At 49.1% G+C, this 17,454-nt stretch overlaps 1 protein-coding gene across 2 annotated transcripts; it reads left to right on the forward strand.

The window, feature by feature from the left end:
* The first annotated feature begins 1,779 nt into the window (after nucleotides 1-1,779).
* Nucleotides 1,780-14,780, forward strand: ABCG4 (ATP binding cassette subfamily G member 4). Of its 2 annotated transcripts, XR_008530779.1 has the most exons (16): nucleotides 1,780-1,900; nucleotides 2,510-2,759; nucleotides 7,161-7,278; nucleotides 7,393-7,525; nucleotides 7,659-7,709; nucleotides 7,920-8,065; nucleotides 9,181-9,304; nucleotides 9,433-9,547; nucleotides 9,741-9,883; nucleotides 10,779-10,877; nucleotides 11,081-11,249; nucleotides 11,346-11,446; nucleotides 12,567-12,725; nucleotides 12,880-12,998; nucleotides 13,152-13,513; nucleotides 14,232-14,780. XR_008530779.1 is itself a non-coding variant. In XM_054592560.1 (15 exons), exons 2-15 carry the CDS (start codon nucleotides 2,519-2,521, stop codon nucleotides 13,375-13,377), a joined length of 1,944 nt encoding a protein of 647 aa, XP_054448535.1. In that variant the 5' UTR covers nucleotides 1,780-1,900; nucleotides 2,510-2,518; the 3' UTR covers nucleotides 13,378-13,842. The 2 variants fall into 2 exon arrangements, 1 of the variants encoding a protein (XP_054448535.1); XM_054592560.1 differs by lacking the exon at nucleotides 14,232-14,780 and having other exon boundaries at nucleotides 13,152-13,842.
* The last annotated feature ends 2,674 nt before the right edge of the window (nucleotides 14,781-17,454 follow it).

Consider the following 17,454-nt stretch of genomic DNA (forward strand, 5'->3'; position numbering starts at 1 on the left):
ATATGAGACAGTTTAGCAAGGGAGAATGACCAATTAATTACATACCTATGTATGAGAAGCCTACATACATGAGAGAGTTAGAGACCCCACATACAGTTCAAAAGCAGAAAGAAAAAGTGTGCTATATATGACATTTTGAGCTAGGGATAAGATGAGCCACCTTGGGGACTCCTAAGTGTCATTGCAGGATGATAAGAGATGTTTAGTAGTTAGAAGTTTGCCTTGCCCTATAAATAGGTAAAAAGGATTGTCTCTGATAATCTCTTATTGTGGGAAGGCCCCTACTTCAAATTTCTCTAGGTAGTTAAAGGCGGGGGGGGGGTGTTCTCTTGAGCCCACAGGGTCTTGATTGCCTTTAGCTTGCACCACAGAGGCACATCTTGGGGCGACTTAACCTTGCAGAGGTTAACTTGAAGAATCAAGGGTCCATCTGAAGAAGGGAACATTGGTTCTGAGGAATGGTGGTGATGCGGCGCATGGGGTGGAGGGACGATAGGGAGGACTGGCTCCAAAACCCACCTAAACCCTCACAGTGACAGGGTGAAACCTGGAGATGTCCTGCAGGGGCTGTCAGTCTCCAGGCTTTCGAGAGGCTGCAAGAGGGGGATGAGCATGGAAGAGGTTTGACTGCTAATAACCTCTCAACTGTGGTAGTAAGGAGAAGCCTCGGTGGCAGCAGCATGAGCGCCAGCAGCCTTCTCTCCCATCAGTCTCTGCTGTGTGACAGATGGGAACTTAAAAGCTCCAGTCACACATCTCAGCTGGCTAACCTACTTACCCCTTGAAGACTGGGGCTAGGGCAGATAGGGGCCAAAAGGAATTGCCTGAGAAAGAAGCAGGGGAAAGTCCCAAGAGTGCTCTGGGGACCTACATCTGAAGGTTTGTAGGGTAAGGGAGAGACTGCACATGTGATGTGAAGATGCCACAAGGAGTGTCTGTGAGTCCTGTACATGTCCTGGCAACCATGTGCCTTCAGCAGCAGGCATGTGCCTATCTTAAAGGCCCGAGTTTACCTGAGACATCAAAGATTTCTACAGTTGGAGTAGACTGAGCTCTGGGTACCAGTTTAAGCTTGAAGGTGCTCAAGCTCTCCCAAAGCAGCCAGCCACCCTCTGTCCCTTCATAACTAGATTCCTTGCCCTTAGAGAGGGAAAATGGAATGGTGTGGGGGAGAAGGAGGAGGATGCCCAAGACTCTTGATTTCAAAGCTTTTTTCTCTAGTTTGGGGATTCTCTGGGGGAAGCCTGAGCTCCAGGACCAGAACAGAGGGAAATAGGTTGGTGGAGGAGGGCTCAGGGTGCAGACTGGCTGACAGCTTCACAATCCCTTGAGTGTTGGAATCTGCCCCCCTCGCCCCACAACCACCTTAGTCTAGTCTGTAATCCAGGGACCTGTCCCTACTGAGTGATTTCAGCTCTCCTTTCCTCTCTGCCCTCAAATCAGCCCTTCACTGCCAACCTTTCAGTCCTGAGTCCACAGCCGCATTGGTTCGTTCCGGCACTGCATCGCTGGTGCTGCTCTCCTCTTTGCCATCCTTGCCCCCTGCGAGCTGCCAGTGGGTGCGGGCCCTTTAAGAACAGGGTCCCGTAGATCCGTGGCTTGGAGGAGAGTGCAGTCGCCCGGCGGGCTCTGGAGGACAAGGCGCCCAGGACCAGCCTCAGGGACTCAGTGTGCACAGCCCAGCGGAATCGGGAGCACCCCAACCTCCCCACCAGACCTGTCATCTCTCCTCAGACCTGAGGCCGGGGCCCTCCTGTGCCGCCTGCCCCGCCCCGGCCCCGCCCCGGCCCAGGCTGCCGGACACGGAGCTGGGACTCCTGTGCCGCAGCCCCGAGTCTGCATCCTCGGCCCGTGACAGCGCAAAGCATCTCGGCCCACACCCGCGAGGGGGCACCTCAAGGTGACTAGGCATGCAGGAGATGGCGTGGCGGGGGGGCCGTGTAAGCCGGCCCTGAGGGGCTCAGTTGGCCGAGGGCGGGAGAGTTGAGTCCGGGTGGTGCGCGGGTCTTTGGGGAGCGCCCAGGGCACACGGACCCAGGGGCGCTGGGGGGCCAGGGCATTGTGCTCAGGGATGGGGAGAGGCCCAGAGTCTTCCCATCCACTTTTCCCTGGTTCACCCTGTCCTCACACTGCTCCGATGACCTCCTATCGGTCAGCCTTCGCCGACCACCTCTTCCTTCCTCCCCGACCCCCAACCGCCCAGTCTCCTGGGTCTGCAGGCCTCTGGGGTAAGAAGATTAGAGTTGCAGCTGGCAGGAGGGAGCGGGTGAGGGCTTCAAAGGGCCAGGCTGGGGCTGGGGCTGCCCGACACCAGTGAGGGGCTGGGACTGAGCGTTGCTGCAACGGATGTGTAAAGCAGATGCTCTGGGGTGGGAAGGAAGATGCTCCCAGTATCGTACCTGCCCTGAGAAGGAGGCGAGTTTGGGGTGGGGGCAGCAGTAGCAAACGAGGGAGCATAGATCCGGAGCCTGGGGGTCTGCACCGAACTGAGCAGGCCCTCCTACTGCAGGTTGCCAGCATGATGGCGGAGAGAGCACTAGACGCCGTGGGCTGTGGACTAGGACCGGGGGCTGTGGCCATGGCCGTGGCGCTGGAGGACGGAGGGGAGCCCCCTGTGCTGACCACACACCTGAAGAAAGTGGAGAACCACATCACTGAAGCCCAGCGCTTCTCCCACCTACCTAAGCGCTCAGCCGTCGACATTGAATTCGTGGAGCTGTCCTATTCCGTGCGGGAGGGGCCCTGCTGGCGAAAACGCGGTAGGGAATAGCCTGGTGGGGACCTGTGGTCACACTCTCCCCTCAGTGAGTTGCCGATGGGAGCAAGAGGTTTGGGTGTCCCCTGTCCTGCATATCCTGCACCAATGGGCTCTGTGGGAACACTAAAATCTCAGCCTCTCACTGTGCACATAAACCTCAGTGCCAGGGTCTCCATTCCCTCCACACCTGTGAGCACTGCCAGGCGCTAGGTTTAATTGGTTATTGAAGCTTTCCTCCTTTAAGTTGACACTATGACCTCTGGTCCTTGAGGATTTTTCCTTTCTTACTTTGTTCTTGCCAAAGTCCTTCAAAGCAGGGAGGGTGAAGGTATGGCATGGCAGATGACATTCTATGTTACTAATAAGGAAACTGAGGTCTCCTTAGTAAGTGGTGGAGCTGGCATTAGAAACTAGGTTTTACAGCTCTCCCTGCATTTTTCTGCCAACATAAGAATTTCTGTAGGAAAAAAAAAACCTGTGAGTTTATTAGAGTTTATTTAAACTGAGGACATGCCCAGAAGCAAGATCTCAACAGATTGAGAAAATACTCCGTACTCTGGAGAATGGCAGTTTGGCAGTTCTTTTCCTACATTTAGGATCAAAGAAGAGAGAATGTTAGGAAGGTTACATGAAATTTATTGATGGTAGATTAGGGAGGAAGAAGAAAGCAAAGTGAGAAATCTCTGTAATTTAACATTTACAGTAAATGGAAATGGCAACAAGAGAACAATGAGGACTTTTGGTGTATGTGTTCCTGTATGGCAGATTGGGCTGGGAATAGAGAAGTGGATTTTTTTCCCCCCAGAGCCTTGGTGTGGGTAAGGGGTAGAGCTGGAATATTGTCTTCTGAGGTTTAAGAAATAGATCTGGGTTGCTTTCAGAGCAGGGCTGAGCATGAGTTATTTTTGCATTTCCCCCACTACTTCCAATGAACAACCAAAAGATCACAACACATGAGCCCATGGAAACTGAGGCATCAGGGCCCCCTACGCAGTACCTTATCCCTATGCAGAATCTCTCAGCCCTGAGACCAATTCTGGGCAAAATGAGGGAGTAGGTGTTATCTCCTTAACTATCTCATTTCCTCACAGTTTTAAGGAGAAATAAAGATAAAAAGGAAATGTGGTGAGATGGGCCAGCTTTCTGGTTGCTTCAACCCACCAGCCACAAAATTGTCACCCTTACCTGGTCCTTCATTCCTTGTGAACTTGCCAGTCCCAGTTTGCTCTACTGTCCATTCTGTTGACCTTTCTGTCCCTTGCCCCTTTCTCTGCTCTCTGTCCTCTCTCTAACTTCTCTTTTCACTTGAATCACTCTCTCCTTCTCTAAAGGGCAGAAAATAATTACAGGTAGGGAGAGAGGGAAAAGAGCAAGGGATGTGGAGAGAGAGAGATTTCCACATTTTTGAGCTAAGGATTCATCACCAGTCTCTCCTAATTATCAGCGATGTTGCTTGTTTTTCAAAAACACGTTTTAATTAATTATTCATTATCTCACTTAATATTCACAATATCCTATTATGTCCTTGGTAGGAGATATTACTATCTTTATTTTATAGATGAGGGAACAGAGGGCCTGGAAGATTAAGTGACTTAAAATTGCAAAGAGCCCTGACTGGTGTGGTTCAGTGGTTAGAGTGCCAGCCTGAGAACCAAAGGGCTGATGGTTCGATTCCCAGTCAGGGCACATGCCTGGGTTGTGGGCTGGGTACCCAACTGGGGTTTGCAGGAGGCAACTACACATCTATGTTTCTCTTCCTCTCTTTCTCCCTCCCTTCCCCTCTCTCTAAAAATAAGTAAATAAAATAATCATGAAGAGAAAAATAGAAAAAAATTGCAAAGACACTTACTGGCTGAAGTGGAACTACTACTGTATTTTGCCATGTATAATGTGCACTTTTTAGCCCAAATTTTTGAGGGAAAAATAAGGATGCAAATTATACGTGGGTAGTACTAATGATGCATAAATATCATTAATTTGCTACCGGTACATAAAATTTCTTGTACCTTGTATCTGTTCTTGTGTTTTATAATTATTTATTACATAAAATTTCTTGTACCATAATATGTTAAAAAAATAAATGCTAAAATTCCTTTATAATACAAAAAGAACCAAGTATCTAAATATAAATAATAAATAATTGAATTAAAAAATTAAAATGAAAGTTTTTTTCCTGAAATTTTGGGCCAAAAGTGTGGGTGTGCATTATATACAACAAAATACAGTAGAACTTTGGTTCTCTCCTGCCTAAGGCCTGGTAGGCCTCTTCCAAGCTGAGCAGTTATGGTACAGCAGGAATTCACTTCTAAGCTGTGTGACCTTGGGAAGTCTGCTTACCCTCTCTTGGCCTCACTTTTCTCATCTGTAAACTGGAATGATAAGGATACCCACTACACAGGCTTGTTGTGAAGCTCAGATGTTATCTGTAAAAATGCTTTGTTGAAAGGCAAGTGTAAGACGTTTATATTAGGCATCAGTGTTCAGTCCAGTGTTTGGCTGTGGTTAAATGAGGGGGAAGGTTCATTACTGACAGTGTCTTGCCCTGCAAGAGAAATCACTTCCCATGAATGGCTCTGAAACGCATATATTGAAGTACAGGAGCACTTACCTTTCTAATTGATAATGGTGATGACTGAGGCAGAGGACTGGAACCTTTGACTTTCCCTCTCCCAGCAAGCAACTTGCTGTGTGACCTTGGGTGAGTCACTGGATGTCCCTGTGCCCCAGTTGCCTCATCCCTGTTGCATTTTATGAACTGAATAAAAAAGTGAATTTTATAAACTGTAAAACGCCATCCAGGCAGTTGGTGTGATCAAGACCCCACATTTGGCAACAGCTGTGCCCCTTCTGACAGGATGTCCCAGAGGGACAGACAACTGGGTGCTGTGGAGGGAGGGTGAGAAATCATATCCCTTCTCTGTCTCTGCTAAGGAGATAGAGTGGAGAGGGAATTGGGCTCTGTGGGGTTTGCGGACAGTGGTAGTGAGCAAAGTACCTGGTAGGGGATCGGTGTTTTGGCCTCACTAAGACAAGTCTGCAAGCACAGCAGGCAGGGCCCATCTCACTGGCCTTTTCCTCCCTCTCCATCCCCTTGTGTCGCGAGGTGACCCCTGTAGTCTCTGCCCTCTGCTCCCTGGGCTGCATTACATATAGGCTCCTATATAGGAGAGCTTTCCTCTCAAAGCCTGGAGAATCTTTGAGTTCCCTTTCCATTTTGTAATGCTGTCCATCCTTCAAGACTTAGGGCAAATACCACCTCTTCCAAAAGCCATTCCTGATTTTCCCCTAGCTCCTCCACCTTCATCAGTTCCATTGTCTGCATCCTCATTGTGCTTTATTTATACTTTTGTCATAACTCTTATTTTGTCTTTCCTCAGATCCATAGAGGTTTTCCACCTTTTTTACCTAGACTGTGACCTCCTTCAGTGCAGGAACTGTGTCTTCCTCACTTTCTTGCCCAGTGTCTGGTATAAAGCTTGGGATGTAGTAGACATCAATAAGCATTTGTCAGATAGAATTAATAATAAAATGTCACTTCTTAATGCACTTTATGTGCCAAGCGCTGTCATATGCTGTACATATATTATCTCATTGAGTCTTTATAACAACACTATGAGATAGGTACTATCATCCTCACTTTACAGATGAGTGACCTCGAGTTCAGAAAGGTTAAGCACTTGCTCAAGGTCACACAACTGGTAAGTGTGGAGTCAGAATTTGAACCTAAATTCACCTGACTCCAAACCAGTACATATGCTGCCTCCCAATGAGTGAATGGAAGGTAAGGTTTTACTGGGCTATGTTAGGGGCTGCAGAGACAAGCCTGGGACAGAGAGAGCATGAAGAAGGGTTTTTCAAAATGAGTCCAAAGCTTTGAGAACACACACTCATAGCACAAATACCACTACTGAGGTTACAAAGATGAGTAAGACAAAGACCCTGCCCCCAAGGAGCTCACTAGAGGAGGGAGGGAGGGACAGGCTGGCATATGAGAAGTGCTATGGGAACAGAGAAGACAGTCAGCAAACTCAGGCTGGATCATTGGGAAAGTCTTACTGGAGGAGGTGAGAGCATGATCCCTGTGTTTTTAGAAGCAGATGGGACTTTTCTATAACCCTGAACCCCTCTCCATGCCTATCCATGAGATGGCAAGGGGTTTCCCGTGGCTTTCAGGAGAGTGTTGTTACCTCTGGTGCTTTGACATTAGTAGTGGTCATTTCTAGGGGCCCAGGAGAAGAGGTGTGGGTTATTGTTGGAACTCTGAGGGTTACCCCTCTATCCTAACCCATACATATCAAGTAAGGACTTCTTATTTTACTGATAGCCATGACTGCTCCTAAAAGTTCAGGATGCCTCTATTCACTAGAGCCCTTATCAAAATTTCCTCCCTCCATCACTGCAGGTTATAAGACCCTCCTCAAGTGCCTATCAGGTAAATTCTGCCGCCGGGAGCTAATTGGCATCATGGGCCCCTCAGGGGCTGGCAAGTCCACATTCATGAACATCTTGGCAGGATACAGGTGAGGACAAGGCTAGGATGGAATGGGGACAGAACCCAGGAAGAAGGATCCCCTGGGACACAGAAGGTGTTCTGAAGTAGCCTTGACCCCCATCCCCAACTGATTTTCCTGCAGGGAGTGTGGAATGAAGGGACAGATCCTGGTAAATGGGAAGTCGCGGGAACTGAGGACGTTCCGCAAAATGTCCTGTTACATCATGCAGGATGACATGCTGCTGCCACATCTCACAGTGCTGGAAGCTATGATGGTAAGAGCTTAATAGCCATTTTCTCTTCCCAATTGCCCCTTCTGTCTGCTATTTCCATACTCCTCATTCGCTAAGAGTCAAGGCAGTGGCCTCCTCTTACACTTGGCTGACCCGCATATTCTCTGGGCCTCAGGTCTCTGCAAACCTGAAGCTGAGTGAGAAGCAAGAGGTGAAGAAGGAGCTGGTGAGTGAGGAAGAGGCAGGGGAGGAATGGGACAGCCATCCCTTTTTGGTGCTACTGAGTTTTGGGGCCCTGAGTTGAGGGTGGGGGTTAGAGAGTAGTGGTCAATGCTGGCACAGTAGACTTAAGGGAGATACTTCTTTAAATTGGGGTGGTACACAGGGAAGCAGAGACAATGAAGCTAATCTGGGGCTGGGGGCGGGGCTGGGGTAGGTGACCGAAATCCTGACAGCATTGGGCCTGATGTCCTGCTCCCACACGAGGACAGCCCTGCTCTCCGGCGGGCAGAGGAAGCGCCTGGCCATCGCCCTGGAGCTGGTCAACAACCCGCCTGTCATGTTCTTTGATGAGCCCACCAGGTAGTTCTCCCCTCCTTTTCTACCCTGAGCTAGGACTGGAGGCTGCTGGAAACAAAAGCCTGTGTTCTAAGCCTTCTGGGGCCAAGATAAGGGCTTACCCCTTACCTCCACCCCTGCCAATCCTGTTGCTGTAGCAGCCCCATCCTTCACACAGGCAGAAATCTTGATGTCCTCTTTGACTGAGGCTTCCCTTTCCTTCTCTCCCCAACAGCCAATCAGTCACCAAGTCCTGCAGATTCCACCTCCTTTTGCTATCTCTCAGATCCACCCCACCCCCATTCCTAGTGCCAGTGCCAAGTTCAGGACATCATCAACTCCTGCCTGCATTTCTGCAACAGACTCCTATTTCCTTATCTCCAGTCTCCCAGCCAATACTTCCTCCAAGCTGCTGCCAGAATGAACTTTCTAAAAGACAAGCCTAGCAACCCTCACTCTCCTACTTAACAACAGGCAGTGATGCCCATTTGCCCTCAGAATAAAGTCAGAGGACTTACAAAGTCTTGTTCTGAATCTGCTTCTCTGACCTCATATCTTGCTTCATGCTCTCTTGTATTGCATGCTCTAATAATATTGAATTGCCTATAATTCCTTAGTGAAGACATTTGTTTCGTGCCTCTGAGTTTTGCACGTGCTGTGTCTTCTGCCTGGAATGCCCTTCGCCACCACGTCTGCCCTTCCACCTTCACCTGGTTTAGCTCTTTCTTCTTCCAGACTCACTCAGAAACCTCTGACTGCCCTGCAACACCCTTGTACAGAAGGGTTGAATACACCTCCTTTTACTCCATGTGAATAGAATACAACACATTTCACATTATCTCAAATAATCCATGCACTTAACTCTCCTAGAGTCTATGCCTTATTTATTTATTCATCATTGTAATCCCAGTGCTTGACAGTCAGCAGATGCTCAATATATGCTTGTTAAACTGAACATTGTTCTGGGCTTCTTGGTACCTCCAAATGACTGAATCATAATGTGTACAGGATATAGGGGTGGCCAGAATGACCCCTTCCTGCCAGCTCCATCCCATTCCTAGTATCTGCTCCACCCAAACACTTCCTTCTCTTGGCTCTGCCCACCTCACTCTGCCCCCTGGTGGCCTCTCTCTGGACAGTGGTCTGGACAGCGCCTCCTGTTTCCAAGTGGTGTCCCTCATGAAGTCCCTGGCCCAGGGAGGCCGTACCATCATCTGCACCATCCACCAGCCCAGTGCCAAGCTCTTTGAGATGTTTGACAAGGTGAGTGTCTCTGGTCCTCAAAGATGACTGGCCTGAGATGGGGAAGGGGAAGGGGGTCAATAGAGTTGTGGGCGAGGCCTGCCTGGCCTACTGGTCTTGTTTTCTTCACCCTTCTCTTTCCACTTCAGCTCTACATCCTGAGCCAGGGTCAGTGCATCTTCAAGGGTATGGTCACCAATCTGATCCCCTATTTGAAGGGCCTAGGCTTGCACTGCCCCACCTACCACAACCCAGCTGACTTCAGTGAGTGCGGGCCTGTTGGTAGGGGCTGGGATATGAGTGGGAACAAAAAGTGGGGACTTGGATCATGTACTCAGGCCTTCTGGAGACAGAGATCTCACTGTCACCTGCCTTCAGCACAGACCAAAGGAGGGGCTGGCTTGCCCTTGGGAACAAGGATATGTCTTAGCTGAGCACTCCTCTCTGTGCCTCCCAGTCATTGAGGTGGCCTCTGGCGAGTATGGAGACCTGAACCCCATGCTGTTCAGGGCTGTGCAGAATGGGCTGTGCACCATGACTGAGAAGAAGAGCAGCCCTGAGAAGAATGAGGTCCCTGCCCCCTGCCCCCCTTGCCCTCCGGTGAGTAGGGGTGAAGAGGGCAGAGAGTGTACAGCGGGAGAGGGAAGAAGGGACCATGACAGTGGCCCTGCCAAAGAGGCCAAAGAGACAGTCCCTCAGAGGCATACAACCATTGGGCACTAGGAAGAACCTAAGATTTGGAATAGACCTACTATTAACAGCTGTGTGACTTTGGACACCTTACTTAACTTCTTTGAGCTTCTGCTTTCTCATTCATTTATTCCTTCAGTAAATTTTTACTGAGTATATGTAGTGGGTTGTCCTCAGTGCCAGCACCATGCCACCTGGTTAGCTAGACTGATGCAGTCTCTGGCCTCTTGGCCAGTGTGGCTTACTGTCATCTCCACCCTGGAGGTGATGATACTAAACTCACAGGGTTATTGGGATGACTAAGATCATCACATAAAGCTCTCCACGCTATAGCTGGTTACAGCTAGTGTTTGCCCAGTGCCAGTTCTCTCTCCTTTAATGAGACACTAACCCTTGGAAGCAGGGAGTGTTATTTTGTTATTGTCATCATTATTACTATTGTTAAATAATATTATTGAGAAAGTGATGGCATAAAGCTATGATACCCTTAAAGTAAATGTTTTATGATAGATTAAAAAGAAGAAGAGAAGTGACTGGTCTACTAGTGGCCCTTGTGGATGTCTTTGACTCCCTTTCTATCTCCTCCCTCCCAAGTTTTTATCCCTCCTCCTGTGTCTCTCTGTATCTCACATTCATACCCAAAGACCACTTGCCAGACACAAAAACTCAAGAGAAGGATTTCTCCTTCTCTTGACCTAGAGGACCCCTGCCCTGGGGAAGAGCTCAGGGGTTTTCCCATCCCCTGGGTTGGGTGTGCAGTGGGTGTGTGCAGTAGGCTCACTCAATCCAATTTCCTCTTTCCCAGGAAGTGGATCCCATTGAAAGCCACACCTTTGCCACCAGTACCCTCACACAGTTCTGCATCCTCTTCAAGAGGACCTTCTTGTCCATCCTCAGGGACATGGTGAGGCATCAAGTTGGGGGAGAGGAGGCTGGCATAGGTCTAGTCTTTTGGGGAATAGGGTCCTAGCAGCGCTCCCCCGACCCCCACAGTGCACCTGTGAGTCTGTGTGCCTGTGAGAGCAGCTCCAAGTTCCCACCCCAGTGTGGCTGCTTATCCCTAGCCTATGACCCATACCCTCTTGTTGTGATGACCTTGTCACACAGGTTCTGACCCACCTGCGGTTCGTGTCCCATGTGGTGATTGGTGTGCTCATTGGCCTCCTCTACCTGCACATTGGCAATGATGCCAGCAAGGTCTTCAACAACACGGGCTGCCTCTTCTTCTCCATGCTGTTCCTCATGTTTGCTGCCCTTATGCCAACTGTGCTTACCTGTGAGCTGAGCTGCCCTGGGCGGGGGCGGGGATGCTGAAGCATGGGGTAGGAGCCAGGGTGCCGGCCGGCTTTGCCTAATCTGCCTGTATTCTCAGTCCCCTTAGAGATGGCAGTCTTTATGAGGGAGCATCTCAACTACTGGTATAGCCTAAAAGCATATTACCTGGCCAAGACCATGGCCGATGTGCCCTTTCAGGTGAGCCTCTTCCTCCTACCCATCCACTGCTTCTCTGCTGTCTTACTTCTTCAGTCCTTGCTTGCTTCCCTCCCTCAAACTTACCATTTATCATCTTTTCCTTCATTTCTACTCATGTAGAAAATGAATGGTGAGTACCTCCCATGCACCAGGCTCTGTGGCAGGCAGGGACACAGCACTGAACAAGATGAATATAGTCTTGTCCTCGTGGAACTAATTTTCTAGTGGGAACAGCTGATGACAAACAGAAAATGTTAAAAAATAATAACACTGCATATGATTCTGTAAATTTTATTTGAAGCAGTAGAGAATTGTGTAGACTCTGGAGCCTTACTGCCACTTGCAAGCTGTGAGACACTGGGCAGGTCACCACATGTCTCTGCTGTAGTGTACCAATCTACAAAAAAAGACTGATGATAGTATCTACCATGGGAATGGTAGTAAGAATTAAATGAGTTAGAATGGTGCTTAGTACATACTTAAGTGCTCAATAAATGTTAGTTGTTATTGCCACCACCACCCTATTTTAAGACGTAGGGTCACCAATAATCCATGTGGCACCTTTGTGCAACTTAGAAAAAGGTGCCTCTTCCTCAGAGTGAATGTTGTACTGTGCCAGGGTGCAGAGTGGCTTTATGAGAGGGCACAACTATATCTCATGTCTCCCTCTTGCTGCCTCTTGATTAGGTGTCCTTGTGCAGGGAATAACCTGTATGACGATGTAGTAGGTTTGGTCATTGCCCTTCAAGAGGAGAGGGCGGCTGCACTAGGGGAATAAAACTCACATGCAGAGTTAATTAATTAACAATATAAAGAATAAGCTGGCCCAGGTGGGAAGGACTTCAGGAACTCAGAAGTCAGAGAAGTCATCATGCCTGAACTGGTCAGAGTGGGCCTAATGAAAGAGGTGATACTGGAAGATGAATGAGGTTCGTGTGGCCAGGGAGGAAGGAGACATGTGACCTTGTTGCAGTAGTATGAACAAGAGTATAGAGGCAGGACTAAGCATGGGCATTCAAGGAATAGCTGTTCTAGAGATTCCTGCCAGGGTGAAGTGAAGGGTTTTGGCTGCTTTGCCCCTGGCTCACAATCCACTGCCCAGCTCTATGACACTTCCCAGGTTGTGTGCCCAGTGGTGTACTGCAGCATCGTATACTGGATGACAGGCCAGCCAGCCGAGACTAGCCGCTTCCTGCTCTTCTCAGCCCTGGCCACTGCCACAGCTTTGGTTGCCCAGTCTTTGGGGCTACTCATTGGAGCTGCCTCCAACTCCCTGCAGGTGGGAAGGCTGGCAAGTGGGGACCCCAAGAGGGGAGGGAGCAGGGGCTGGCATAAGGAGTTGGAGAGATCTGTGGAAAACCTTAGAGTTACTCCAGTCTTGGATCTGTCCTGGTCACCCCTGTGATGGCCTTGTCCCCTTCCCTCCCCTCCAGGTGGCCACGTTTGTGGGCCCAGTTACTGCCATTCCTGTCCTCTTGTTCTCCGGTTTCTTTGTCAGCTTCAAGACCATCCCCACTTACTTGCAATGGAGCTCCTACCTCTCCTATGTCAGGTCAGTGCCTGCTTCCCAGGCCATCTGCCCTTGCTCCTTCCTGTAGGAGGCCATGCCCCAGGGAGGAGAGAGTTGCTTCTGGGCTCAGGCAGTTTGTCCAGGGAGCAGTGACCTTCTATTCTGCATCCTGTTCTGATGTTTCTGCTTGCCTAGGTATGGCTTTGAGGGCGTGATTCTGACCATCTATGGCATGGAACGAGGAGACCTGACTTGCTCCGAGGAGCACTGCCCTTTCCAGGAGCCACAGAGTATACTCCAAGCTCTGGATGTAGAGGGTGCCAAGCTCTACATGGACTTCCTGGTCTTGGGCATCTTCTTCCTGGCCCTGCGGTTGCTGGCATACCTTGTGCTCCGGTACCGGGTCAAGTCGGAGAGATAGAGCTTTGCCCTGGCCTGTGCCCTAGGCATCGCAGCAGGAAGGCCCCAGCTCCAGCCCTTTGGGACTGTTTTAACCTCGTAGACTTAAGCACTAGTTGCTGGTGCAGCCACCCTCCCCTTTCTCAGCTCCTCCACAGGTTGGTAGACTAACTGTGCTCTGGGCCCTGGTCTTTGGAATTGGGGTGCAGCCCTTCACTCTGTGCCCAGGAGTCTTCCCAAGTTGATGTGCTTTGTAGCTTCCTCCCTTTTTTCTCCAACACCTGCATGCAAAGACCACGGGGAGGCCACCACCCTCCTTCCTGCCCTCAGCACCCTCCTCTGTTGTCTGCCTGGAAGCCCTGGGCTCTCCTGTCCCCTACATACAACTGACAAAAGTGGCCCCTTCTGGGAGTCCCAACCACACAAGTGTTTGTAAACTGAGCTGTTATGAGGTTGGGGCTCCAGGGCTGGGCCCTGATGGGGTCCCTGGAAGACCCATTTGGATGTTGGAATGGAGCCGGGAAGGACTCCGGAAGTCTTCCTCCTCCTTCTTACCTTCTCCCTCTGTCCCCTCAGACCCAGGCTGATTTAGACAATCTGCTGGGACAGAAGCTGGGTTTTCTGTCTGGTAATCCTCCCAATCCTGGGGATTGGAGCAGCCTTGGGTCATAGGATGTCCCTTCCCTGCTTCCATCACCTTTGGTGGGGGTAGGACCTTGTGGCACCTCTGCAATAATGTCTCTCTTTCTCTCCCACCTGCCACTGGACCTGGAGAACACACTTTATTCTTGGGGAGAGGGTGAATGGGAGAAGACCCACACCTCCCTTCTCACTGCTCCTGTTGCATGGTCCAGCAATGCTCCCTCTTCTCTCCAGAGTTACAGGCACTTACATGTGAACAGGCAATCTCAGCCCTCTATACCCTTGCTGTCCCCAATGGCTCAGAGGAAGAGTGATGATGGCATGGTGGTGGTGGATGCTGTGGGGAGGGCAGTGCCAACCTCCTCCTGGGGACCTCGCTTTGACTGTGAGGATGAGACTGGTGCTGTCCAGGGCATCTTCTGGATCTGTAGGTGTCTACTCCCCATCTTCCCTTTCTCCCAAGCCAGGGTGGCACAGGACATTAGCTCCCTGAAGTTCAGGACCTAACACAAGCACAGGCAAGGGCATAAGTTGGTCTTGGCCACTGCCACCTCATGGCCCTTTTGTGTGTCAAGCTGGCATTCTCTTTCCTCCACTCCTTCCCCAGCCATTTGCTGCTCATTCAAACTCCTGTCCATGTCTCTTTACCCCCTTTCCCATCAGCTAAGGTGGCCCCAGGGCATGCCTTGGGTACCAGGATGACAGACACACGAGGGGCATGCCTGGCTTTCCCGGTGGGTCCAGGCTCATTCTACTTTCAGTTCCCCTTACTTAGGGCTCTTTTCCCTCTTTATTACTGTGCATATATCCCTCAACCTTCCCTTACCCTGCCGCAGACTCTTCCCATCACACAGAGATGCCAGTTGTATTTGTGGGATTTCACGCATTAGTAATAAAACCTATATTTATACAGTATGCAGTGTGTAAATGTGTGTGGGTCTGGTACTTGGTACCATAGCCTGTGAAGGAGTCTTCAAGGCACTTGGTAAGAAGTCTGTGAGCTTTAGGGAACCTGAGGCAGAGGAGGGTAAGTTCCAGGTATGAGGTCTGTTCAGAAAGTATCCAGTCATGTAATATGAAAAATAGAGACATTTACTGAAGAAGATACAAAACACAAGAAATATTGTACATAGGACAATGACGCCTCGGTACCCTTCAAAGTAGGCACCTTGGGACCTCACACAGTTCTCCCAGCGTCTCTTCCACTGTTCAAAACACTCTGCAAAATCCTTTGTTGGAATCGCCATCAGTTGCCCCATCGTATTTTCCTGAATCTCATCGACGGTCTGCAAACTCTTCCTTTTCAAAGGTGATTTTTGTTGCCTTCTGAATCATCTGAATAGTTCCCATGGAGGAATATTCAAGCTTAATGAAAATTTTGATGCAGGTTTGTTGCCCTACTCGCTCAGTCATTTTGAATGCCACGGTTGCACAGTACACATGCTCATTCAGTGGCATCTACTGTCCCCACTCACCAGTACAATGAGGTCATCATTGTTCAATGCATGTGCATTCCAATCCACTCTCCTTGGCTGCCAGGTTATATCGATGTTGTTCAAACCATTCTCATTATATTAACAATGGCTGGACTTTTCCTGGACAGACCTCCTATGTCAAGCTAGTGAATGTTTATATTATAAAATATCCATATCATTTTACATCTCACAAATGCTTCATGTTTATTATGTCAAGGGAGTCTCATGACAATCCTGCATTATTCCTCATGACAACCCATTTTGCAAGGAAAGAACTGAAACTTGGATTAAATCACTTGTCCATAGATTATTAGCTAATGAAGGTAGAACCAGGTCTGGGAACTAGGTCTTCTTCCTCTAGACTCCTTAGGCTCCTCATTCTTTTTTTTTTTTTTAATTGCTTTTATGTTATTTTCCCTCTAAAAAGAAAACAGGAAGAAGAGAATCCTGTGACATTAATAAGGCATCACAGGTGCTTTCGAACAATTCCTTTTCATACCGAAACTTCTGAGCAAGCACAATATTATGTGGTGGGTATCTTCTTTCCCTCCTTTTTAATCTGGCAGACCAGGTGAAGTGAGCAAGAGAAGACTGATCATCACCAGTGAGTGAACTATGTGGCCAGAGTGCAAATCCAGGAAGTCCAAAACAATCTTAACCCTTTTTTATTCCTTCTGGGAGAGGGAAGGGGAGAGACGTGAGAGATGGTGCTGAAGAGGTACCTTTGTAAGGAGCTCTTTGTTAAATTATGGGAGTTCTCCTAGACTCCTTTTTTTTAAAAATAAAGATTTCTTTTATCTACTTTCTAGAGAGAGGGGAAGGGAGGGAGAAAGGGGGGAGAAAAATATCACTGTGCAAGAGATACATCCATTGGTTGCCTCCAACTGGGGGCCTGGACTGCAACCCAGGCATGTGCCCTGACTGGGAATTGAACCTGTGACCTATTAGGTCTCCAGGCTGGCACTCAATCCACTGAGCCACACAGGCCAGAGCTAGACTTGTCATTCCTGACATCTGTTAGTGACACTTTTCATGGTGAATCTGCAAGCTGTGTGTGGGCCCCTGTGTCTGTTGCATAGGTGTGTTCTTACTAGAGTGGTACATGACTTTCTATCCAGAAGTGCCTGAGCCCTAGTTGTGCCTATAGGGAAGGGGTTGGGGACTGGGGTTAGTGGTTCATGAAGGGCAATGAGAAGTAGGAAAAACCCTGCAACCTAAGCCCTGGGATGAGAGTGGTAGAGACCTCACTGAGCTTGCCACAGCCTTTCTCTTCTTTTCCTCTCTTCTTTCCTACTGGGCCACACTTACCAGGGCTAAGCCATCAGCCATCAGGACTGCAGATGGTCTGGTAGCCTGAGATTTGGAGTAGGCAACTGTCCAGAAGTCCTTGAGGGTTGGTAGCAGGATGACCCAGGAAGTAGCACATCGTTTCACCCACTTCCTTTCTGATCCTGAAGCTTAGGAACTGAAGGAAGGGACTGGCATCAACCTGGCCAGCTGCCTGGAATACCCTAGTTGTGCCACATGCAGAGCTAATGGCCCTGGGCTAGATTACGGTCCAATCTATGACTGATTGGGTGCTTGCCTGGAGATGGACTTTTTGTTTCTTAGAGGGTTGAGGGTAGGACTGGGAAGTGGAAAGAAATGCAGCTTCTGGAATTCTAGCTAGCTTTACGGACATTCTGAGTGCCACCTTCTCCATGCAGGGATGCTACTATATGGCTCCTCAAAGTCAGAAAGCACAAAATCCCACTGTTACATAGTTTTTCTTAAGACTCCTTATCTTTACTCTTTCTTTTTAAAAAGGCAAACACTCCTAAGACACTGAAACATTTATAAATTCACGCACTTGTAAATTCCCTTGCTTGCTAAGGAGATGAACAGCCAATCCTGAGCCAGCAAAGGCCATTTAGTCACAGAGAACATTTGTGAGTGTCTCACATATTTGCGAAGAAAGCTTTTTGGATTCTTGTAGTAACCCC

This window comes from Pteronotus mesoamericanus, unplaced genomic scaffold (genome assembly GCF_021234165.1).
Source record: "Pteronotus mesoamericanus isolate MK-2021 breed Mesoamerican mustached bat unplaced genomic scaffold, CSHL_Meso_final scaffold_36, whole genome shotgun sequence".
NCBI lineage: Eukaryota > Metazoa > Chordata > Mammalia > Chiroptera > Mormoopidae > Pteronotus > Pteronotus mesoamericanus.

Coding starts and splice junctions, on each gene's coding strand:
- ABCG4 (XM_054592560.1), top strand. CDS start 2,519: ATGATGGCGGAGAGAGCACTAGACGCCGTGGGCTGTGGACTAGGACCG. Junction 7,526..7,658: donor CAGTGCTGGAAGCTATGATG/GTAAGAGCTTAA, acceptor TCTGGGCCTCAG/GTCTCTGCAAACCTGAAGCT. Junction 8,066..9,180: donor TTCTTTGATGAGCCCACCAG/GTAGTTCTCCCC, acceptor CTCTCTGGACAG/TGGTCTGGACAGCGCCTCCT.